The 26,530-nt window shown below is 40.5% G+C and overlaps 1 protein-coding gene across 2 annotated transcripts in view; it reads right to left on the bottom strand.

The window, feature by feature from the left end:
- Positions 1–5,079: 5,079 nt before the first annotated feature.
- The window catches only part of LOC132160860 (metabotropic glutamate receptor 4-like), a 184,899-nt gene continuing 163,448 nt past the window's right edge, over positions 5,080–26,530 (bottom strand). The window contains exons 11-12 of one of the 2 annotated variants that reach the window (XM_059570572.1): positions 8,507–8,539; positions 5,080–6,364 (exon numbers count right to left, since the gene is read on the bottom strand). In XM_059570572.1, coding sequence (XP_059426555.1) covers positions 8,520–8,539 — 20 coding nt within the window. In that variant the 3' untranslated portion in view covers positions 5,080–6,364; positions 8,507–8,519. The remainder of the gene's footprint in view (positions 6,365–8,506; positions 8,540–26,530) is intronic. The other variant, XM_059570571.1, reaches the window with a different exon arrangement.

Raw genomic sequence — 26,530 nt, 5'->3', positions numbered from 1 at the left:
ATAGGCCTAATACTCAAATTTGAGAGCCTTAAATGCTGTAATAATATTAATTTGTCAGTGTCAACAATCACAAATGCTTTTTTTGCTTTCTAGTCCTTATGATGTTTATTGATTTATACAGAAAAAGTTGTAATTAGAATCTATATGATCTTTTTGGATTCAGTTGATTCACATGTTTTGACATTTTGCATGTTGTACTCAACTGTAAGGCATAAATGATCTGTGAAAACAAATGTTTTTTAATTACACTATACTAATTTGGCCGCTTGCTGGCTTGTATCTTGCATTTTGCACATTACTCGAACATCCTATTTCCATATTTCAACTTGCGTAAATGAACACTGTCACAACACCAACATGGAGTAATTTGCCGTGTACAGCTCCCTAATCGAGATGTGATTACCGTTTATATCCCCATAAGACCAGCGACAAGTGCACTGGTCAAAATTACCCACTTTCAATCTGCTGACAAGTAAAAAGTGATATACTTTGGTGACAAGCTAGAGACTGGCTGTTAATCAAAGCAGCTGTGGTTCGTTCGTAATCAATCAAACAGCTGTGCAGCACGTTTACCCAGAGGCTCTGAGTGGAGAGCGCATTGGCCTCCCAGGGTTTTGACACAGCAGTGTATTCTGGATTCCCCATAGGGTAAAACATGTGATATTGACAGTGCTTATTGCTTCATCTAGCTCACAACATTGGCATTTGATGCAGAATATAATTACATTAGACACATGCTGCGAAGTGTAAAACATGGCTATTTGATTTAACTCATTTTTAAAGATAAGTGGTTGCACATATTGTAGAATACATATACACAGCCATACTCAATATTGTTCAAAGGTTTGTGGTCTGTCATGATTTTGCATGAAGTCCCTTATGCTTAAAAAGTCTGCATTTATTTGAAAAATTACGTTAAAAAAATTGGTTTTATTTATGCTAATCTGGTATCAAAAAAAAAACCTGACAAATGAAAATTTTGCCAAAAAAGGAACATTTATATATGAAAATAAAATAGTAATTTTATTATTTAATGAAAAGCTGAATTGTTTGAAGAGTCATTACTCCTGTCTATTCTGATTTGCTGCTCAATAAACATTTCTTCTTATTATCAATGTTGAAAACATTTGTGCTGCTAATTTATTTTTTTTATTTTTTTTTTGTGGAAATAATTGCATTTATTTGAAATATAAATATTTTGTAACATTATTAATTCATTTTCTGTCATGTCTTTTTAATGCATTAATTTGTTTATTTTATTTTTTTATAAAATAATAAAATTTTATTAAATCTTTCTGACCCCAGACTTACTGACTGAACTTCATATGTTCAGCAATGAAAATGTTCTCTTGACCTCAAAATAAATAAAGAAAGAAAAATAAAGAAAAAATGCTAGACAGATATGTAAACACAACTAAAATCAGCACTCATAAGCACTTATTTCTTGGACTGTATCTCATGGCCACCTCCGTGAGCACAAGCCCTCTGATCAAACTTCTCAAAAAGCAAAATGTTATAAGAACAAATGTTTTTTTTTTTTTTTTTTTACAAGCCCATCATTTAGATTCAAAGGAATTAGAAAGTGGATACTTCAGAGCACAGTTATTGTGTTGAGCGACTTCAGATAATTCCCACTGGAGCAACACTGCAAGTTAGGGTTAAATGACTTCCTCAAGAGCACAATAATAATAAAGCAGAACGTGACTTGACTAACACTTGAGACCACATCCACAGTTCAGCAGCTCTGGGATCTGCTCTGCTGCTAAGCCTGTAGTTTATTATGCAGAACTGGGGGAAGATTCTGAGTGAATTTATGCTTTGGGAGGAAGAGACAATCCAGCAAATACAGTACACTTGACCTAATTCTGTATTTTATGATCCTGTTGGATTCTTTCATTCTTTGTTCACCATTGTTTAAGTGCCTGGTCTTTAAAGTTTACCAAATGTGTTGGAGCCAGTGTCCTAAAATTAAAATTTTAATATATTGATTTGTTTATGGATTGCAATATCTGTTATTTAGCCAAATATCCAAGCTGCTCTTAAGGGTGACCAGTGGCTGTCAAGCTAATAAGGGCAAAATGTACCATAAAGGTAATACATATATCTATATGAGTCTATATGCTGCAATATATTTATATATATATATATTTCATATTTTTTAAATGGTTTATATATATAATGTAAGGAATAGATCACATTTAAGTTGTATTTTACTCATTTAAATTCCATCCATTGTTTAAATCTGGTCTTGTTTACAGTATGAGTACACTTGTGTAAAGTCTAGTCCACTTTGCAGCTTGTTCTGGACACAGATATCTAATTAGAGAAGAAAGGACTGTCTAACTGACATGTAAACTGAGCAACATGGCAAACCTGGGTAAATGCAGTGATTACATCAACATGATACTTGGAAAACATGCCTATGTTTCTAGACAGATGGGTGACACTCAGACACTGCATGAAGTCAGCCATTCAAATTGGACCTACTGTAATTGACATGTTGAGAAAAGCATGTTAGAGTTCAACCTGCAAAGACGGCTGACATGATCTTTGCTTTTTTTGTCATTTTAACTATAAGACACAGTAAACAATATAAAGGGAACAAATGAAGCATACTTTCTTCAGGAGAATTCTCTAAGGACCTGGTGCAGCTGCCATTTTGATAGATTGAGGCTCTGTACAAATTGCTTGGCCGGGCTATAACTTGACACCTCTGGAACCGTAAACAAAGCCGCTTTTCATCACAGGCTTTTCCCAAAACCAAACACATGTACGTACGCCTGCAAATACACATTTACAAAACCTAACCCCTTATCCTTACGTGTTTGTGAATGCCTCTTTCAGGCAGAAGGTAGAGTTAGCGCTGCAAAATGAATTTAAATAGCTTTAGTGTCTATTTTGCATGATGACAAGCTACAGGGTTGTTCTTACAGTATTTGCGCAGCTCTCCAGAATGTGATATATGAGACCACACACAGTACACACCGTAAACACACACCCACGGAGTGCCACTATGAGGTGCTGTTTCACTGAAATCTACCTGAGCAGCTGTTTGTTTCAATTTCTTGAAATTGTTTAGCCCCAACTTGTCCAAATTGACTTTAGTAGCAATGTGCAAAATAATCAGACGCATCACCAATGATAATCCAAATAAAATGTTATTTCAGTGCACTCAGTTTACATGAAAAAAAAAATTTATATGAAGAAAATAATGAATATACTTTTAACAAAGTACATTCGTACACAACCCAGTCTGTGCTATAATGGTGTAAATTATCAGCAAATGAAACAGTTAAACATGATAACATAGACCTAGCATCTGCAAGGATTAAATGTAAAAACTGCAAATATGAATTAGAAGTAAAACATATACTGTAAATGTGCACACAGTGGGATCCAAAATCCTGAGACTACATTTAAAGTTTATAGCCAACATAGAAATATGTGAATAGACTGCTGTGTGAATGAACAGCTATTACAGTAAATATTTAAGAGACTGCCTCCTGAAAATCCTGGGTTAAATGAGCTAATGTAGAATAATTATTGCAGTATTAATAAATTAATACATACCTCTGTGGAATAATTGATTCTGATTAGTCAGTCACAACATTCTCTGGTTATATAAACCAAACTGTATATTTGACTGTTGTCCCTGGCAACCGCTTTCCTACATTGTTTCATGTTTCATAGCATGCTATGATCGCTTTCTTCTCACATATAAAATTCATTTCAACTCACATCAATATTTCATGTTTCCATTTTATTTATATATATATATATATATATATATATATATATATATATATATATATATATTATTTTTTTTATTTTTTTTATTCAGTAGCTGTGTAATGATCAAGATAACGTACAGTTCATGTTGACACAATAAAATATCATATTTCGCTATTAAAGCACCAATATAAATATTCCAATTATATACATAAATATACTGTATATACTGTACACAGACACACACTAAATAATATTAGTACTTTAAAATATTTATTTAAATTAAATAATAACAATAATACATTAACAATGTTTATATTTAATAAATAAACAGTAATCATATTATTAAACTTTAAATAAATAAATGCTTATGAAAGTTTAACTCATAAATAAGGAAGAATCTTCTTCAGCTAACAGACTACTATGTTCACACACACACACACACACAGATGTATTGATCTCAGAGAACATGACCTCCTTTGCACAGTATCCTGATCCACCCTTCACTGTACACTCTTTCCATCAGTTTCTAAGCACTGTCAGAGAGATGGAGTAGCATTCCAATCAAGTCCCTGTTTTATGTGCTGTATTCCAGACAGACCTAAATAAGCCTAACATGGCCTATAATTTATGTCTTGTAGCTGCCCCGTTATACATCACAGAGTCAAAGCACCGGTGCTTTTCTTCATAGCACCTGTCTTCCTCTGCGCTATTGCCACTGATAGCAGATACATTTCACACTTAATAATGGGCCTTCTGAAATACACATTATGATAGATGGCTGCCTGTTGTAAAAAATAAATAAATAAATAAATGTTTCAGTCAAATGACATTACTTTTAATTTCCACCGTGCTTTTGTCACGTTGTCTCCTAAGCTTCCAAGACTAAAAGTGCCTTTTTTAAGGAAATTTTAAATGCACGAAAGGGATCTATTTATTTTTTGTTAGTTTTTATTAAAAAGCATTACACTTGAGTCTACTTAGGGTAAGGATTAAGTATTATTGTTTGTTCTATTTTTCTCTATTTGCAGAAGAAAAAAAGAGACAAGTTTGAGCTAAAGACCTGAATCTTCACTCAAAAACTGTGGTTTATAGGAAAGAGCTGCGCTATCACTTTTTTAAGCAATCCGACTTTTGGATTTTGCTTGACGGTGGAAAAACAAGTAAAAAAAAAAAAAAAAAAAAAAATCGCACAGATTTAAAAGCAATACCATAGTAACTGCCAAGCAATGCCCTAGCAACCACCCAGAACAACCTAGCAAACAAATTGCAGTGTGCCCAAGCCACATCTCACATAAACATCTGATGCTTTGCAAAAATGGCAGAGATGATTTTTCAGAAAACAATGAGTTTTGAAAAATTTCTTTATTAGAAATTATTTATGTATAAAAATTAACATGCTTCACATACCTCATGTCTTATTTTACAAATACTTTAATTCAGGCACTATATCTGACTTTTTTTTCTCTCTTTTAGGATGAAAAGCAAACATTAGCAATCAAGAACACACATTAAGTTGCCATTTATCACGGTCAACATAGACATTTTACTCTGCAGCACAAACAGTGCAAAAACAAAGAAGAGAGGGGAAATCATAAGAACTGAAACTTAAATTCACAAACATCTAAAGAGACAAATCATCTTGTCTCTGTCTATCACCTGACATTTCCAGATATGAATACAGTCATCTGCTCCATCAGCAGAGCTTCTCAGAACCATCGGTTTACTTGATAGTGGTGATTCTTCCAATTTCCACAAGAGTCTTTTATAGCTGTATTTGTATGAAAGTGACTTACTCGTGCCGCCCTGTTCCAGTGGAAGTTGGTTCCGATATCTTGAGTGTTCGACGAACGTCACACCATTTCTAAATTGTGATTTCAGATTTGCACAGGTGACTGTGACAGTTAGCACATTTTGACAACAGGGCAAATTTGAGTTTCTCAAAGGTGTATACTTATGCACAATCAAACATTATACTCCAAAGAGCACTTCGTACATCTTCAACAGTTTCACAAGGCCCATGGTGAGGTAACATTACAGCAACATAGTTCAACAGCATTCCAGAAGGTTCTTTTTTTTTTTTTTTGAAAAAAGGAAAAGGAAAGAAAGAAAAAACAACACAGCACAGGATGTCAAAACCAGCATGCTTAACATCTGTAAACAATGGTCACTGTCTTTGCTGTTGAGGAACAAGAGGGAAAAAAGAGGAAAAAGCTCCAATGAATGTATTATTTTTTTAGCCACCACATAGTGTTAGCATCAATGAAACAGCGGATACTGACATGTTGTCCTTAATTAGTGTGTATCACTTTAACAATGGCATCTGAAATAGATAGAGCAAGCTGTAATGGAATAGTCTGGGTGACAGACCGTCATTCCGACACACCGTCTCAACAGTCTCGGCCTCCCCAGATGCTCCCTGTGTGACTTCACATAAGCTTCATTAATGGAAACATGTCTGTGGGGGTCTTCCAACCATCTGCTATCTCACTTCCATAAGTGACATAACGTGAGAGTGAATTATCTTGAAATGCTGTCTTCCAGGGGTCACTTCTGGGATTTGGTAGTGGCCTTTTATCACTTACCTAGATTGCGTGGTTGCTGTAGCTGATGTACGTTTGTTTAGGGCTGAGTCCTGCAGAGGAAGAGAGAATGTGATAAAAATAGATCGTTTGAGTCTCAGGAGTGCTCAAAGGAAATGAAAATGTGCTGAAAATATGAAAAGCCAAAAATCGTTTTCTTCGTTGGAACGGATTCGAAGAAAAGAAAGCGGTAAATCCTCTGCAGTGAATGGGTGCCGTCATAATGAGAGTCTAAAAGCAGATAAAAACATCACAATAATCCACATGACTCCAGTCAATCCAGTTATCATTGTCTTGTTAAATGAAGAGATGCGTAATTGTAACTTTAAGTGGACGCTTCTGGTCAAAATACGAGTCCATAATCCATAAATGCTTTTTCTAGTTAAAAGGTTCTTCCCTGTTGTCCTCTCACATCAAAATCCACAACATATTTGCTTAAAATGGTTTCGGACTGCTTCACTTGTAAAGTGATCTGTGCATATTTCTCTCAAGAACAGATTTTCTCTGGAGAAAGCAATATTATAGATTAAGTAGTACTTTTAAAGGTAAAAACTAATGATGTATTTGTTTCTTACAAACATGCAGCTTTATATAATGTGCATTACTTGTGATGTTTTTATAAGCTTTTTTGACTTTCATTCTCACGGCACCCATTCACAGTAGAAGATCCATCGGTGAGCAAGTGATGAAATGTTACATTTCTCCAAATCCGTTACGATAAACAAACAAACTTGCTTAGATCTCGGATGGCATGAGGTTAAATACATTGTCAGCAAATGTTCATGTTTAGGTGAACTATTCCTTTAACTATAAACACTGTTGCCTTATTAGCCTTTTTCGACGTGAAACACGAGAGGTAATTCACCAGATACAAGTTCACAGGGATCTTCATCAAAACCAGAGTGGTTTGACGCAGTACCTCATGTTTCATTTCTCATCAGGTCCTTTTCCAATGTGACAACAAATTCTTTGATATCTCTATTAAGTGAAAGTGAAAGTGAAAGTGAAAGTGACGTGACATTCGGCCAAGTATGGTGACCCATACTCAGAATTTGTGCTCTGCATTTAACCCATCCGAAGTGCACACACACAGAGCAGTGAACACACACACACACACACACTGTGAGCACACACCCGGAGCAGTGGGCAGCCATTTATGCTGCGGCGCCCGGGGAGCAGTTGGGGGTTCGATGCCTTGCTCAAGGGCACCTAAGTCGTGGTATTGAAGGTGGAGACAGTTAATTTGCCAGAAGTCAAGTAGCGGAGTAGCAGGTCTTGTTTGATATCAGACTCTGTCTTTCTGACCATCTTTAATATCTTCAAAAACATGCAAGTTACCTGCAAACAGTGGCAAGTCTGCTATTAAAGCAATCATTCAACAAAAACCTGTAATCAGCAGCTTAATCCTGTCATTTGACATCCATCTCGCAATAGCCGTGTTGTGCAAACAATCAGCAAAGATTGCATGAGTGACACTGCCTTCAGCTGTTCATGTAATAACCTTGCCAAAGAAGAAGGGTCAATGGAAAATTCAAGCTCATTGCATCGTTATATGGAGATCAAAAGGTTACCTCATGCAATCATGCAGAGCCGTTGGAATAAGTAAGGTGAGGTGATATTTGACCCAACACTACTGGTGCGGTTATCTGTTCTGGAATATCCCTCAGCGAATGGAGCACTGACCCGTAGGTACTGTCAGATAAATAGCTCCATTTCAGCTTAATTGGAAGGACGTTGTCACAAAAAGCAAATTTAAATTTTCTCTATATAAAAATTTCTTTGGAGGTGCTTGATTTCATCTAGCTTAGGTGTATACTGTTCTGTTTGAGTCTGCTACCCCAATTTGTGTTCCTGTTTATGCAATCTAGGCCATGCACTGTTTTGAAAGTTTTCATACCTACTCTCTGTTTGTTGAAAAATGCATAAAAACAAATTTGTTGCTATCTTTAGTTCTTTCCCCGGTATAGAGTTTCTCACCTACAAAGCCCTGTGCAAACAAGTGATTTGAAAAAACAATGTGGCATGCAAGCTTTTTGTGTCTGTTAGCAGTTCTAACAAATGTCAGCGCAATGCATTGTTTATTATAAGCTAATTGATATGCACAGTTTAAGCATTAAAGCTAAATGGAACATGATTGAGTTTAACAATTAGGTCCAACAGTAAGCCAAGCAATAACCAATAATTAAAGTGTTTACCTGTCTTCATTGTTTAGTTATCATCAACATATCCTGAAACACAGGTTGAGTGGATACATGTATTAAGGCCCGTTCACACCAAGAATGAAAAATACAAAGATAACTATAAAGATAACGATATTAGCGTCCACACCAGCAAACGATATTGTTTGTGTATTCTAAGCGGATGCGCGTCTGCTACAGTACTTTAAATTCTCGAGCTCGTTACAGGAGGATTGATTCTGATTGGTTGGCAATGTTTTTATCGTTCATCAGAAAAAAAAAATCGTTCTGAAAGTGATTCCAACGATATCGTTTCTCTTTGCCTTTATCGTTATAGTTGTGGTGTTGACTCCGCTATTCTTTAATATTGAGAACTTTTTTTAGAACTGTATCTTTATCGTTATCTTTATAGCTATCGTGCTTGGTGTGAACGGGCCTTTAGTCATGCTTTGTTTACAATAATTTAACAGCATTTTAATGCATCTGTATCAAAAAGAATGACTGAAAAATGATAGTTTAAATAACAGATATTTGCTTCTTGACTTCATGATTTTGCACTACATTTAAATGAATCACACTGCAAAATATAACATGTTTGTATATAACATCAAAATATAACATCATATGGCCATTCCAATTTTTTTAATGTTATGCATACTTTGGATTATTTTTAAATGCTCTTCAACCCCCAAGTGCTATCTTTAAAAGAAAAGTATCAGCTGTATGTGCATTACGTTCATTTATAATGTTGCATTCAACATGTTTACAGAGATTTAAGCATTTTCTTTATTGATTATGTCACATTGAAGTACCTCAACCTTGAAGATGTACTTTATATTCACAATCTAAATAAGGTTACTTTTTTTGTTTTGTTTTTTTTTAAATCCAGAAAACGTGGTCATTATTTTAATGATTCATGGGCAGCGCACAATTGTGAGGTAATTGTGTCCTCATCAGGGCAATTGTTTTCCATATGTGTAAACTGGTATCGTCTGCTATGCAGGGACAGGATTCTTATGCAAAAAGCTAATTTCAGCATTTTATCTCTGCTAAGAAGTTTCCAAACTTAAAGTTATATCAAAACAGTTTTAAAATAAAAATGTGAATGTGTTTGCAAGGCAGGGTAACATTGAAAGCTACTGGAAATCTCACCAAGCTTAAAAAAAAAAGTGTATATTATACAGGGGCAGCTGTGGCCTAATGGTTAGATACTTGCACTAGTTACCCGAAGGTTGCCAGTTCAAGTCTTGGTGCTGGCAGGAGTTATAGGTGGGAGGGAGTGAATAAACAGTGCTCTCTTCCACCCTCAATACCCATGGCTGAAGTGCCCTTGAGCAAGGCACTGAACACCCAGTTGCTCCCCGGGTGCTGGATATATTGCTGCCCACTGCTCTGGGTGTGTGTTCATGTTGTGTTCACTACTCACTGCTATGTGTGTGTGTGTGTGTGTGTGCACTTGGATGGGTTAAATGCAGAGCACCAATTCCGAGTACCACGACTTTCAAAAGACAGTACATTCTGAAATCTGTTAATATACACTGAACAAAATTATAAACGCAACTTTAGTTTTTGCCCCCATTTTGACTGAACTCAAAGATCTAAGACTTTTTCTATGTACACAAAAGGGCTATTTCTCTCAAATATTGTTCACAAATATGTCTAAATCTGTGTTAGTGAGCACTTCTTATTTGCTGAGATAATCCATCCAACTCACAGGTGTGGCATATCAATATGCTGATTAGAGAGCATGATTATTACACAGGTGTGCCTTAGGTTGGCCACAATAAAAGGCCACTCTAAAATGTGCAGCTTTACTATACTGGGTGGTCCTGGGGGGGTCAGAAAACCAGTCAGTATCTGGTGTGACCCCCATTTGCCTCACGCAGTGAATTGATCAGGTTGTTGATTGTGGCCTGTGGAATGTTGGTCCACTCCTCTTCAATGGCTGTTCGAAGTTGCTGGATATTGGCAGGAACTGGAACACGCGGTCGTATACGCCGATCCAGAGCATCCCACCATGCTCAATGGGTGACATGTCTGGTGAATATGCTGGCCACGTAAGAATGTTTTCAGCTTAAGCAATTGTGTATAGATCCTTGCAACATGGGGGCAAAAACAAAAGTGTTGCATTTTATATATATATATATATATATATATATATATATATATATATATATATATATATATATATATATATATATATATATATATATATATATATATATATATATAAAATATGTATATAATATATAGTTTATATACTGTTTGAATTAGGGAAAAATAAGTCTGTCCTACCTAGCATGCCTTGAAAAATGGCTCAAAGTTATACCGACAGTATTTGATTGACAGGTTGGGTGTTATGTGTGCATGTTCTGTTATGTTTAAATAATAATGATACAGCACATATTACAACTATGAACATGTGTATCCCTGACATTAAGAGTACTGTCATTGCACACGCATGTCTAAATAAATGATTTTAGGCACAAAATGGATAGCTGAACTTTGGCTAACTGCCAGTGGTGTCAAAAGTATTGGCATTCATTACTCAAGTAGAAGTATAGATACTAGGGTTTAAAAAGACTTTTGTAGAAGTTGAAGTATCAACTCAAGCTTTTTACTCAAGTAAAAGTATAAAATTACTGGTTTAAAAAAACTACTTAAAGTATAAAAGTTAAAGTAATGTAAGGAAGAAAAATGCCATTAAGAACAAAAGCTTAGGCCGTGCCACAGGGGTCTATTGTGCACTACCCCACCTCCTCAAAAAAACATTTTTCTAAAGGCCATAGGCCATAATGACTATAATGTTATATTAAAATGTTAATGTTGAAAAATTTGGGATGCACTAGGCTACCTGTTTCAGCCGCATATATGCCCATTGAAAATGAACGGACTTTAGTACAATGCAAATACATTAAAGAACTAAAGATATGATGACTAGTTGCCTATAAGTATTGTTATGGTGCAAAAAGTCAAACTTCAGAGCCATGTCATCAATAACCTTTAATGAAATGTAAATGTACATCCAAGCTTAGCTGCAGGAATCCGTGATGGCAATGGACAAGAACATTGGTGCAGGCTTAGTAACAATTACCCTGGTTGTCTATATACTGTACAATAAACATTATAGTGCTGTCAAAATAAAATAATCAAAAACTAAAAATGAAAAATAACTCCTGATAAATCCTGATACCTTCTTGATTGATAGCTTCCTGTATTCGCTACATATGTCTGCTATGTCCAGTTTTGGGGGGTAACGAGTTACAAAGTTGGTATAGCCTAGTTATCACAACATTGTCAATCGCGTCATCAATCGAAAACGATAATTTATTCAAACGTCTCGCTACCGAACTACCTACAGTAGCTTAATTTGTGGAGGACGAAGAGAAAGCACCCATTTGGTAAATGAACCAGTAGTGAGAAATAATAACTTTTAAGTAGGGTCCAGTGCCATTTCGATACTTTTAAAATGTTACCGGTGCCTAAACGGTGCCTGAACCGATAGTTAAAAAAACAAGAGCCACAAAAAAAACTATGGATAACATTAAAGAGCATTACAAATATTTAAAATAAATCCATAGCTTTCACCTTGGATGCTCTCATTTCCCAAGTTGTGCTTCCCTTAATCTAAGACTAATAAATGTATTTCACAATCTGGGTCATTATTTAATACAAAACCACACATAATGTTTCTACTGTATCTGTCACTCACTCTGATATTTAGTTAAGATGAGTGCTGTCTGTCACTGTCTTTAAGCAGTTCTGTGAATTACTGTATGCATATTCTTTATAAAGTAGCAACAATGTCGTTTGTAAAGTACAGTACTGTGCAAAAGTGTTTTCACCCCAAAAAAGGGTTTTAAGCCAGTTATTTATATCTTTTGCTGTAGTGTGTCAGAAGGAAATATCAGTTTGCCATTAATTTTAATAATAATCTAGTGCGATTTTGAATGCACAAGCAGTCTGACAACGGCAAAATGAATGTTTGGAAATGTAAACTGATATTTTACAGCAAAATACAAATAACTGGCCGAACACCATTCTTTTAAATGAAAATACTAACGTGCCTAAGACTTTTGCACAGTAGCTAGTGTATGTATAAAGTACGTATGATTAAATTAAGTATATTTAAATAAGTGTAAATAAAGTATGTGTTCGTTCATATGTGTTAAGGGCTAGATTGTCGCTGGAGGAAACAGCTGTTTAGTGATGAGCGGTGACAAGCAAAAACTTTACAGAAGATGAGAAACCGACTGCTCCCTTCGTGACCTTTTGTAAACTGTATTTATGACAAAGAACTGCACAGATACATATATTCTAACAATCTATCGATAAACACACACCTTGTGTCCTCTGTCTCTGTTTGAGTCCACTCGCGCTGCTCCGCTCGCGGTCAGTAGATTGAAGAGCGCGCTGAAAGACGGAGAGGAGACCAGTCTGGTGTCGGTGTCATATGAAATTTAAGGGGTCTGACTCTCAGGTGATCACGAATTTGTGTAGTTTATGGAGCTAAATGATACAGCCCTGCTAAAAAAGCCTACGTCCGTGCTTCTTGTGTAGATTTTGGAAACCAGGACAAATTTCAATCGATCGCTCAGGCATTAACAAAAGGCACCGAAATCTGCTTCCTCTTATTTGGTTATATGCATACCGGTTCCATACCCAACCCTACTTTTAAGAAATATATTTTTTGATAAACGAACCCAAAACTGGCTATGTCCTTGCTGGAGTGTGATGTGATTTGTGTCATGTGCAGGTGCGATGGATCGCGTACAAACCAATAGGGTGTCGGAATAGTATATGTTTATATTTCTCATCCAACCACAATCCAATTCACTTCATCCGGATGGCGTGATTTATCTGGATAGGTTTCTTTTGTTTTGTTTTTTTTGTTTTTTTGAATGACGACAAGCCGGAATGAAAACAAGCCGAAAGGAAATAGCAGTAACGAAGCTATTTTTAAAATGTAAGGAGTAGAAAGTACAGATACTTGCGTGAAAATGTAAGGAGTAGAAGTAAAAAGTCGTCTGAAAAATAATTACTCAAGTAAAGTATAACATTTCAAAGTAACATTATGAACTGCTTTTTTTATGCATGAGTGCATTTAGCTCAGCTCAGCTATCATGACATGCACACAGCGACTACCACCAACATGCTCTTAAAAAGACACTCTTCAAACGCATACTTGGATTTTGTGTTTTTGCATTTTTCATGAGTACTATTTATTTATTTTAATGAAACAACTGAGCAGTTAAATCAAAAATTCTAGCAATGTGCTACAAGAGGCCAAATCCAGGTTAACAGAATGCAGTTTTACAATGTAAAGTCTCCGGACCCTATAATACACCCGGCGCAATGCGATGCAAGGCGCAGTGCAAGTGTGTTTGCTAGTTTCAGTTTCGCATTTTCCTGTCCAGCGCCAAGTCGTTTAATTAGCAAATGCGTTTGCATCCATTTGTGCGCCCATGGGTGTGCTGGTCTAATAAAGAGGTGTGTTCAGGCGCATTGCTGGTGCATTGCTATTTTAAGGAGCTGAAAATAGACAGCACCATAGACCAACTCAAACCTCTGTCTGGCGCAATGTTTTTTCTTTGTTATTTAAACAGCGTGTTAGTATAGGTGGGTCACCAATGCACGTACACACTGCTTATTAAACACAGGGACGCACAGCAGCACACAAACATGCCAAATATTAAAAATTAAAGTATTGCAATGCATAAAAAAATTTTTTGTAGGCTAATTCAATTTATTTATATATTTTATATATATATATAAAAGCCTACGCGGCATAATGGATCTTCATTGCATGTATCAGAATTAGGCTATCTATTTGCTCGCACACGAGCAGCTCCGTTTCACGCGTTCTGTCTTTGCACTTGAAAGATTCTGCCTTGTAAATAGCAAATCCATTATGGCACCAGCGCAACTTGCTCTTAAAGGGAATGGAAGATGAGACTCTGATTGGTTTATTGCACGTTACACTCTGTGGTATAACTGAACCTGTTGGGGCCCATTTGGCCTTAGGGCCCATTGAACTTGGATATGCAGAGGTGCTTTCTCACTGGTTCAATCTGCCCTGAAATTAAATGACCTTACACAGAAATTTTCAGGAGGTATTAAAAATGTAATTGTCATTAAAAAGTAGCCTGAAGGAATATGCTGCATACATTAACTAATCCTAACAAAAAAATACTTTAAGCCTCCTTTTAGATGTGTATCGCCTAACAGACAAAAATAATAAAGTATGCTCCACAATATCTTCAGAATTTTGCTTCGTTTAGCCAAAATATATAAAAAAAATGATGATGAAAATATATTTCTGATAATAAATTGTAACAGTCTGACTCATTGTTTGTTTTCTGGTCAAGGATCAAGGCGTCTGAGAATTATTATGCATTAAATTATTATTTTCCAGTGTAAAAAACAACAAAAAAAACCTCTCTAACCAAGGCAGCAAAATCTGCTATTGCGGTTTTGAATTCATCAGTATAGCTGTATGGTGGTCATGCACCATTATAATGTCGAGAGACTATATCAAGGAGACCTACATTGATCGTTTTAGTCATACAAATCCTGACGGCTGACGTTAAGCAGACTCATATTAATATTGATTATATTTACATTTCACCCAAGAGCAAAACTCTTTAACTTAAAGGACACATGAGAAAACCTATTGATGTTCATAGAATGTAACTATGAGTTTGATCAAATGACCTTGTCATTCTCATCCTCTTATCCTCAACCTTTGGCAAGTTTCTATGATCTTTGTAGGCAACATCACACACGCATTACAATTTGATCTTGTTTATATGCATTACTAAACTCTATAGACGTGCTGTATTGCAATGATATCAAAGATGGACTGTTACTTTGGAATCCTAAAGTGTCTTTTATATCAGTGATAAAACTGCTTGCCAAGTACTGACTTTTGTAGATGCACTAATGGAGTGCATCTCGCCATGACTGTAAATAATGTCACATACCGTATTTTTCGGACTAAGTCGCACCTGAGTATAAGTCGCATCAGTCCAAAAATACATCATGATGAGGAAAAAAACATATATAAGTCGCACTGGACTATAAGTCGCATTTATTTAGAACCAAGAACATAGAGGAAACATTACCGTCTACAGCCGCGAGAGGGCGCTCTATGCTGCTCAGTGTAGACTACAGGAGCACTGAGCAGCAGAGAGCTGCACAGGTCGATTTTGTAAATCCGCACCCGCCCGTACCCGCAGTGCTTAAAACCGCATCCGACCCGTTTTCCGAGAGCAGCACTAATTAAAATCCGCACCCGACCCGCTTAAAATAGAACCGACACCGACCCGCACCCGAAATAAAATCTGTTAGGCCAATCACATTAGACACACTTTTTTCAAATTTTATTGCCAGGACATACAGAAGTTATTACACGGCCTTTGGCATTAACACAAGGACAACCTCAGCCAAAGCTGTCAAAAAGCCGGTACATAAAGAACATAGCTAACGTTACCACAAAACTGAGTAAGGCAATTTCGTCTAGCCTACATCAGACAATGTTGGGTGTAGGCCTATAGTAGGCTGTGTTATGTATCCTGATTGACTTCATGATTAGTTAAATCTGTTTTGCACATGCTTCACCACAGAGTTAGCAATTTCAGACAGTACAGGACAGCATCTGTCTGATTCACTTCACGTCTGTGGGCATTACGCACAGCTCAGTGTGGCCCAGGCACGGCGCCAGGATTCCAGTTTTGGATGGGCCAGACCAATTGTGGGCAGGCCTTAAATTAAAAACGTTAAAAAATAAATACGATTATCCAATCACTGCTTCACCTAATAAAAATATTGACTAATATAGCCTGCTGTTATCTTATCTGTGCGTAAACATAATATAGATTTTAATGGCTTGATGCTCTTTAAATATTTTGTTGCATTGTTAAAAGTTTTGGTGCATAGGATAGACCTATTCGCGATCGCTCTCCATGGTTCTGACCAAAGAAGAGCTCTTTGGAATCTCCATTACGCATGAAACGCATCATACCTGGGCTGCGTTTCCCGATAACATTGTCTCTTAACACGATACGAAGACTCTTAAGGTATAACTTAACTAAAGGTATACTACCACTAAAGGTATATCATTGCTAGGCGTCTTCAGGGCTATCATCCACTGGCGAGGCAGAGGCGCTTGCGCCCTCCTAGCAAAGGTGCTGTTTTTGGTAAAACATGATTTTATTAAGTTTTGTTTTATGGAAAACTCTTTTTAAAAGATATTCGTTTTTTTTATAAATTTTATCTTAATTTTGATCAATGTTTTATCAATCAATTGCCCGTATTTAATAAATAAGAAGCAAATATATAGCAGACAATGTAATAACCTTAGTGTAATTGACAGAATTGCTAAAAAATATTTTGCTAAAAGTTAAAGATTTTTTGTGTCATGCATGCATGCATGTCTATTTCCCTCATATTAAATATAAAACGCATGTGGACTGATATTTTTCCAATGTCTGGACTCCTTTATTATTGGAGTATATAAACAGACGTTTCAATATATTGGTATTAAATGCATTTTCTGAGAATTTATATTTCACGTTTTTACTGCAAATGTAGAAATACGTGCTCTTTGGTCTATCAGTGCTTGAGTCACTGATCACATTAGAATAAAATATCTCATAATAAAATACAAAATTGACTGATTTATGAATGTATATGCATAGTTCTCATCAGTCGGAAATACAGATAAATGCTATAATTTATTGTATTTTTGATCCTGAAAGAAAACAGAACAACAAAAGAGTGAATCATACCACCGTCTGAGGTTGTGCTTCAAGTCGAACGCACCCATTTTTAAATCGTTCACAGCTGAGCATCGCGAGAGGCAGATCTGCGCCAGAGCGCACATGCGCTGCACAAAGTCATTTTCAGATGCAATTAAAAAACAACAACAACCCTGGATAGCCTAGATTAGGCTCATATTCACAAATGTGTTAGCTATGGAATGAAATATCTGATATTCTGATTTTCAAATACATGCAAGTGGAAGTCTATTGTTATTTAAACACCTTTATAACGATTGCATTAGTTGAGCTGTATGCGCGATATAATTTTATGACACAAATTTTGAAATGTAGGCTTAAATCACTTGGTTCATGTCAAATTAATTTTGATAAATAAGTCGCACCTGACTATAAGTCGCAGGAACAGCCAAACTATGAAACTTATAGTCTTATAGTCCGGAAAATACGGTATATGAGCCGACATTATAATAGCTACATAAAACATGTCTTGTCCAATCTTGATTGGTTCAAGATCTTTTTTAACTACCGGTAGGTGAGATGACAAGAAGTGTGACTTCAGAAGTGTGACTTTAGGTGCTTCAGAGAAGACGGAGTGAAATCCGTCACATATGTGGTAAAAAAAAGTCGGTGAAGACTTACAAGTCACCTGACTGTGAAAAAGTCTTAAAAATTGTGAAAAATCAATGGGCAGGAAATGTGTCATGTGTCTCTTTAGGCTGCATGAATAATTAAACAAAGTATAATATTGTCTAGTGCAAAATCTTAGCTGATTATGTTATAGAATATTTTTTCAGGATTAGTCCCAGAAAACTAAAATAGCTCTATTTTGTATTTAGCTGTATTTTTCTAAATAAAATATTTATTGAAAATAATTGTGATTTGGATTTATTTTAGTGTGTTTTTTGCTCCTTTCAAGTGTACCTGGGAATGATTCTGCAAATATGGAAATACCTAAATTAAATTAGACACTAAAAAGTTTTGGGTCAGCAAGATGTTTTTAATGTGTCTGAAAGAAGTCTCTTATTCTCAACAAAGCTGCATTTATTTGATCAAAATATAAATAAATAAAAATAAATGAAATGAAGAAGAATTAATATTATTACTTAAATATTATCACTGTTTTTTATTTTAATATATTTGACATATATTGTATTCCTATAACGCAAACTCAATTTTCAAGTGTGACATAATCCTTCAGAAATCATTCTAATATGCTGATTTGCTAATAAAAAAATTCAAAAGAACAGCATTTATTTGAATAATAATAATAATAATAATAATAATAACACTAAATGCAGTCACCTTTAATTATCAATTGAATGCTTTATTGCTTAATAAATGTATACATTTCTTTCAAAACATATTTCTCGGTAACTTTTGAATGATGTGGACAGTGGATAAGTGCAAGTGAATACACATTATATAGTTTTTATACAGCATTTATGTTTTATGTATGCATATTCTTCACTGCTGGCGTCTCCCTGCCATCTTTCACATTGTTTTTAACATTCACAAGTCAGATAAGACTGAGAATACTAAGTTTCCTCCTGGTACTTTCCTGGTCAGTCATGTGCACAAAGTCAAGATATATTCAACTTTACTTGAAAGCTATGTTATTGTAGCACAATCATGCTAATAATATAATGATGATTACTGCATATATCACGCACAGATTGATGAGTCCTTGCTCGACTAGAAATACAATTAGGAGCTACATAATAATTCAATATCATGTAATTCATTTAGAAGTAATTGTAACACTTTATAGCAACATTTCTATCACATTACGCTACATTAAGACACTTAACAGACACTTTTACATAATGCAATTTAAGTCTTAAAGGAGGATCACAAATCAAATAGAATCAACAAGGAGATCCTGTTTCCCCTTTAATGCATTCATGAAATCTTAGACATCCCTGAGCCACGGAAAAGTTATTTGTTAGCTTGCATTTGCTTTACGTGCAAAACGTACTCGGTTACTAAATGTAACCTCGGTTCTCTCTAGAAGAGCGAACGAGTACTGCGTCTTAGCTAAGACGCTACGGGAAAAGTCTCTTTTCACGAAATACTGAAGCAAAAAATTATCCTTAATTTTGTATTTTTGTAAAGCGCATTTGCAGCAGTACACAGCCATAGGCGAGACGGCTCGTTCGCTCATTGGCTTGTTCTGCGGCAACTGCACAGCCTATCGAGCACAGGCTGATGCAACATCAGACCAATAAGGGCGCTTCGCGCCCTTCTTGCCACTTCCCGCCGAAACGGGTGTGGCCCAACCTATAAAAGGAGCTCGAAAAGGCTGACTCACCTGATTTATTTCATCGCCGAAGCGAACCAGAGTGAATCGTACGCACGGCAGAGAACGCAGTACTCGTTCGCTCTTCTAGAGAGAACCGAGGTTACGTTTAGTAACCGAGTACGTTCTCTTACGAGAGCTCTCTCGTACTGCGTCTTAGCTAAGACGCTACGGGAACCCGATGTAAAACGCCGTGCGCGCAGGGATCACACACCGATAAACCTGAAGCAACGCCCAGGATTTACAGTGCACAGTCACCTGAGGGACTCACAGAGAGTCCGGGACAGAAAAAAGGGGGAAAAACCCTCCGTCCCATATCTAGCAGCATCCGTAGATGCGGCAATATGACATCACACAGCCGAGGCAAGGCCTGACCAATGTGGCAATGCGGGTCTTACGCAATACTGCCCATATAACAGTCGGCAGCGCCTAGCGCTCATGAATTCAGAATTCCCCTCAGGGCCCTGATTCTTCTATACCGACAGCAGCCTTGCTTGCAAGGCGGGAACCTCCAGGTTATAGAACCTGATAAATGTAGACGGCGAGGCCCAACCCGCCGCCATACATATATCCTGCAAGGAGATCCCAGTAGACCACGCCCACGACGAGGCGACGCCTCTTGTGGAGTGTGCTCTGACGCCCAACGGGCACTGAAGGCCCCTGGAAGCGTAAGCTAACGCTATGGCGTCAACTATCCATCTGGATAGAGTCTGTCTCGAAACAGCCATTCCTTTGGAACGTCCACCGAACGAGACAAATAGCTGCTCCGTCTGCCGAGAGGCAGCAGAGCGAGACACATAAGCTCTTAAAACCCTGACAGGGCAAAGAAGACTCGAGTCTCCATCCTCCCCTGACACCGGCAGGGCAGACAGGGCAATAACCTGAGCCCGAAACGGTGTGTTGAGGGATTTCGGCACATAACCGTGCCTAGGTTTGAGTATGACCCTTGAGTCATTGGGCCCAAACTCCAAGCACGACTGGCTCACCGAGAGCGCGTGCAAATCACCCACACGCTTCACAGAAGCGAGAGCCAACAAGAATACTGTCTTGAACGACAGATGCTGAAGGCTAACCGATTGGATAGGCTCAAAAGGGGGACCCTTCAAGGCCTCCAAAACCGCCGCGAGGTCCCACATAGGGACTGACGGATGTCTGGGAGGATTCAGCCTCCTAGCTCTTCTGAGGAACCGGATGACTAAATCGTTCCTTCCTATTGACTGACCGGACGCCGTTTCAGAAAACGCCGCGATGGCCGCCACATAAACTTTGAGCGTGGATGGGGCTCTGCCCTTATCCAACAGCTCCTGTAGGAAGGAGAGGACCTCCGTCACCTCACAACTAAGGGGTGAATAACCTCGAGCTGTGCACCAGCTGGAGAACACCGACCACTTCGAGGCATACAGACGTCGTGTCGACGGAGCTCTAGCCTGAGTGATGGTATTTAGCACTCCCCCTGCGAGATCAGCGGGTAACCGTTGAGTGCCCATACATGGAGGGACCACAACTCCGGTCGAGGGTGCCAAATCGAGCCCCTGGCCTGCGAGAGGAGATCTCTCCTCAACGGTACCGGCCATGGGGCGACATCTGCTAATTGCATCAAATCTGGGAACCATGGATGGTTCTTCCAAAGAGGTGCCACAAGCAGTATTGAACATCTCGTTTCTCTCACCCGTTCTATCACCTGCGGAAGGAGGGAGACGGGAGGGAACGCATAAATCGGGCAGCACGGCCATTTCCGTGACAGCGCGCTTTCGTTCTTGGAAAAGAATGTGGGGCAGTGAGCGTTTCCGTGGGACGCAAAGAGGTCCACCTCCGCCATGCCAAATCTCTCCCACAACAGCCGAACTGTTTGCGGGTGTAGAGACCATTCTCCCGTAGGGACATTGCCTCTGGACAGCCTGTCTGGACCCAGATTCTGCAGTCCAGGCACATGCACCGCTCTCAGCGAGCGCACGTTGCGTTGAGCCCAAATCAGGAGGCGTTCCGTCAGCCTGTACAGGTTTCGGGACCCGAGACCGCCCTGGCGATTTATGTAGGACACCACGGACATGTTGTCCGAACGGACTACGACGTGGTGATCCTTGATATGGGGACAAAAGCGCGTCAGTACATTCTCCACTGCCAGCATTTCCAGGCAGTTGATATGATGGAGCTTTTCCCGTTCTGACCATAGGCCAAAGGACGGTCTGCCTTCGAGCAGCGCTCCCCATCCCGAAGTGGAGGCGTCCGTCGACACCATTTTCACACTCGGGGAAGTCCCCAGGCTTACACCTGATCGGTACCAGCCGTTCGCTGTCCAAGGTGCTAGAGCCGCAACACAGCTCTGATCGACCTTGAAATGCAGCCGGCCAGACGCCCACGCTCTGCGCGGCACCCGAGCCTTCAGCCAGAACTGCAGGGGGCGCATGCGGAGCAGGCCCAGCCGCAGAACCGGAGATGCTGAGGCCATGAAACCCATCTTTTGACAGTGTTTGAGCGACACAGTCGCGCCACAGCGGAAAGAACTCGCTGCACGCTGAATGCCCATCGCGCGCTGTGGTGACAGCCGCGCCGTCATGGAACACGAGTTCAGAACTATACCCAGAAACAGGATCGTCTGACTGGGGTTCAGCGAACTCTTCACCCAATTGACACTGAGGCCGAGCTTCTCGAGGTGATCGAGTAAAACGGCTCTGTGGTCCATGAGCTCCGCTCATGATCGGGCCAGAACCAGCCAGTCGTCCGAATAATTCAGCACTCGTGTGCCTCTGAGTCTAAGAGGAGCGAGCGCTGCATCCATGCACCTCGTAAGCGTACGAGGAGCTACGGACAAGCCGAATGGCAGGACTGCAAACTGGTATGCCTGGCCCTCGAAGGCGAAACTCAAATATCGCCTGTGGTTTGACGCTATCTGTATTTGAAAATACGCGTCCTTCAGATCTATTGACATGAACCAGTCCCCTCTGCGAATCTGCGCGAGGAGCTTCCTGGTCGTGAACATTTTGAAACTGTGTTTCGTCAATGCCCGTTCAGCTGTCTTAGATCCAGTATGGGCCGGAGACCCCCGTCTCTCTTGGGCACCAGAAAGTATCTGCTGTACAGCCCCCCCTCGCTTTGAGACACAGGCTCTACAGCCCCTTTGCTCAACAGTTTTGATATTTCGGCCCGAAGTATGTGTGCTACTTCTGTTTTGACCGTAGTTTCGACGCGCGCTGAAAAGCACGGTGGGCGTCGAGAAAACTGTAGCGAGTAGCCTCTCTTTATAATGCCTAGCACCCAATCCGAAACCCCTGGAAGCACTGACCATGCATCTGCATGAATGGCTAAGGGCTGGATGCGAAACGCGCTCTGTTGACTGGGCAACGGCGGCGCTCGAGTGTGCTGCGCATCTGAGGCGGGGAGCGCGCTGATCACAGCGGGCAGATCGCTCTTCCTCGACCCCGTTCCGGCGCTTAACCGACTGGAGGGAGGCTGAGCGGGTCCCGTGGGACTCGATATATCTGCGAGTAACCGTGGGCTGCATGTGTGCACTTTTACCACTTTCAACTCGCTGTCTGCCTGTGCAGAATGTACGTGCACGGGTCTCATTTTTACAGAAGCCCCGCGCCGTATGTGACATAGTGTATGTGGGCACTGGGAAGTGGGCACGTTTACTATGCGGCGCGCTCGACCGATCTGTGTCGATCTTATGTGCGCTAGCCCTGTGTGCAGGGCTGTGCTTACATGTGGAGATGGGCACTGGGTAGTGGGCATCGTCACTGCATTTATAGCACCATCGGCCGTGGCCGGACGAGCATGCACGGGTTTCGTTTTTACAGAAACCACATGACGTGTGTGACATAGTAATTGTGGGCACTGAGGGGTGGGCACGTTTACTATGCAGTGTGCGCGACCGACTTGAGTCGACATTATGGGCGCAGGCCCTGTGTGCAGGGCTATGCTTACATGTGGAGATGGGCACTGAGGAGTGGGCATCGTCACTACATTTATAGCACCATCGGCCGTGGCCGGACGAACGTGCACGGGTTTCGTTTTTACAGAAACCACATGACGCGTGTGACATAGTGATTGTGGGCACTGAGGAGTGGGCACGTCTACTATGTAGTGCGCGTGATCGACTTGAGTCGCTTTTATAGGCGCGAGCCCTGTGTGAAGGGCTGTGCTTATATGCGGAGATGGGCACTGAGCAGTGGGCATCATCACTACATTTATAGCACCATCGGCCGTGGCCGGGACACCAGAAATTACACCTTTTTCGGGAAATATCTGGGTAGCCGTGATAACGGTTTTCGTGTGCAGGCAAGCGGGCAACCGTACAGGCTTGCGCATTGCAAACAACGCTGAAACAGTCACAATCTCTGGAAACTGAAACAGCGGCGCGCTTCGGTGACAGCCCGGCCGCAGCGGAACTCGTACACCGGCGCTTCGATGAAGCAGCCATCGTGTGTAGTGCCGACGCAGCGTCATGCAGCATGCGTAGATGGCTTTCCCAGGATGGCTTCGGGGCTCCCGGCCTCACCGTAATCCTCTGCCGCGGTCCCCGCGGGGCGACGGCCAGTAGAGCGAGAACGGGGGTCTCGAGCTGCGTTGCTGAAGCTGTTGTGATAACGGCTTTTGTGTGCAGGCAAGCGGGCAACTGTGCAGGCTTGCGCATTGCAGAAAACGCTGAGACAGTCACAATTCCTGGAACTGAAACAGCGGCGCGCTTGGGTGAGAGCTCGGCCACAGCGGAACTCGTACACCTGCGCTTCGATGAAGCAGCCATCGTTAGTAGTGCCGACGCAGCGTCACACAGGAGGCTTTAGATGGCAACACCGCTTTTGCCGCCGTCCAGCAGAGGGCGGACAAAGGTGCGTCGCTATCGCCTGTTCCACCGGCGGAAGAGAGTGGTAGTTCCTGTTTTTAGCATCATCAGTGTGGAGAATGCTAGTGAGACAGACGAACGAGTTCGTGCTGAATATGGAGCGTTCCAAGCCTTCGCCACCTCTTCGTGAAGCTCAGGAAGAAATGAGGCGGGCTTTGAGAAGTACGCTCATCCGAAAGGGAAATACCATCCAGCCGGGAACGAGAGGGGGGGGCGCTGGTGCAAACCACTCGCGGCCGAGACACATCGCGGCCAACACGAGCATTCGCCCCGGCTCCTTCTCGATGTCAGCTCGTCTGCTGGGCTTCTGAGCAGAAGGCGCGAGATCCTCGGAGCTCGCCCAGCCATCACTGCCCGAAGCCAGCAGAGAGCGCGTGTCCTCTTCCCCCGACGCGGCCCTGAGATCGACTTCCTCGGACGACGCGCCGGCAAACAGCGGGCGCTGCCCACCGGGAAGCGATGCAGGGGGGGGCCGGTGAAGCAGGGCGAACCGGCGAGCTCGGTTGAGCTGAAGACGGTTCCGGAATCTGCTGGAAGCGATGCTTTTACGGCGCCTCAGCGCAGCGGAGAATGCAGGCTCAGAGAAAAAGGCCAGGCGAGTCCTCAGAGTCACCATGGCAACAGCTCGCAGTGGGGGCATCCGCCGTCAGCGAGCGAGCGCTGCATGATCTTCACCCAGGCAGGAGACACAGATGACGTACCGGTCTCCCTCGCTGAGTGGGGCTCTGACGAGCCGCAGGAAGACATCTTAAAAAAGACGCGAGCTCTTTTACGAGTGTGTGTCGCAGGGCGAACACACACACACACATAAAGAACAGCTTGTATATAACAGGATTGAAAGGATATAGGCGCCGGATAGCGCAGCAGGAACGGCAATGGAAGGCGGCGATGCCAGCAGCTTCAGAATGGCTCGTCCTGCTGATGTGCTTTCTCAGACGGCGCTTGCTTCCTCCGTGATCCAGCGATGCGTGAGCTTCGCTGAAGAGATGAAAAATCAGGTGAGTCAGCCTTTTCGAGCTCCTTTTATAGGTTGGGCCACACCCGTTTCGGCGGGAAGTGGCAAGAAGGGCGCGAAGCGCCCTTATTGGTCTGATGTTGCATCAGCCTGTGCTCGATAGGCTGTGCAGTTGCCGCAGAACAAGCCAATGAGCGAACGAGCCGTCTCGCCTATGGCTGTGTACTGCTGCAAATGCGCTTTACAAAAATACAAAATTAAGGATAATTTTTTGCTTCAGTATTTCGTGAAAAGAGACTTTTCCCGTAGCGTCTTAGCTAAGACGCAGTACGAGAGAGCTCTCGTAAGAGAACAACTGCTTGTGTTAAATAACTCTAGAAAGATCTTTCAAAAGGGCACATGCTAATGTAGTCACTGACTCTAATACCTTATTTACAAAAGCACATAGTTCCACTGCACTGAATTCAAAGTGGTGCTATACAGAGCTGCTGAATATGTACTAGATGAACTGAGCAGATGAAATTCACACTGGGTTTGGTATCAGTCTGGTACGGTCATGCAACCAGCAGTAAATATTTGCTGAAAACACTGTGTGCTAACTGGCCATGCTTAATTGGGCGAATTTTCATCTATGTAGCAACCCTCATTACACAAATTTAATTCTGTTGTCAAAACATTTATCTGGATGTCAGAGCTATTTGTTATTAAAACCCTACAATATGATTTACTGGGTACTGCTTCATTGCAAAATGAATATAAAATGCTACATAATGAAAGCAGAGTGGATGTGCGTTGCTGTGAATGCCAAATGCAATGTATTGGAAGCAGATCATTTGTGCCTTCCTAGTCTAACATGATACTTTGGATTGGTTTAGCGTGATATTTTATTCTAGAACAAGTGAATGTACAGACATATCTTGGGAAATGTCACATTAAATTCACATCATTATGAATTTTAATATTCTTTTTGCACATCTCTGCCTGGACCTTTTTTCTTTTTTTTTGTGGATTTTTTACGTGTGTATCTGCACATGCTTTTTCAGCTGGCATGGAACAACATTCCCACATCAAAGGGGTAAAAGTATAGTTGGTTATCATGACCCTGTTAGCCGCTGATCGTAGATGTGATCTGCCTGCAAATAAACAAGTTGCTTCACTGACGACAATT

The sequence above is a fragment of the Carassius carassius genome, chromosome 17 (assembly GCF_963082965.1).
Source record: "Carassius carassius chromosome 17, fCarCar2.1, whole genome shotgun sequence".
Lineage (NCBI taxonomy): Eukaryota > Metazoa > Chordata > Actinopteri > Cypriniformes > Cyprinidae > Carassius > Carassius carassius.
Note: the sequence above shows the minus strand (reverse complement) of the source record. Positions and strands in the feature narration are given on the sequence as shown.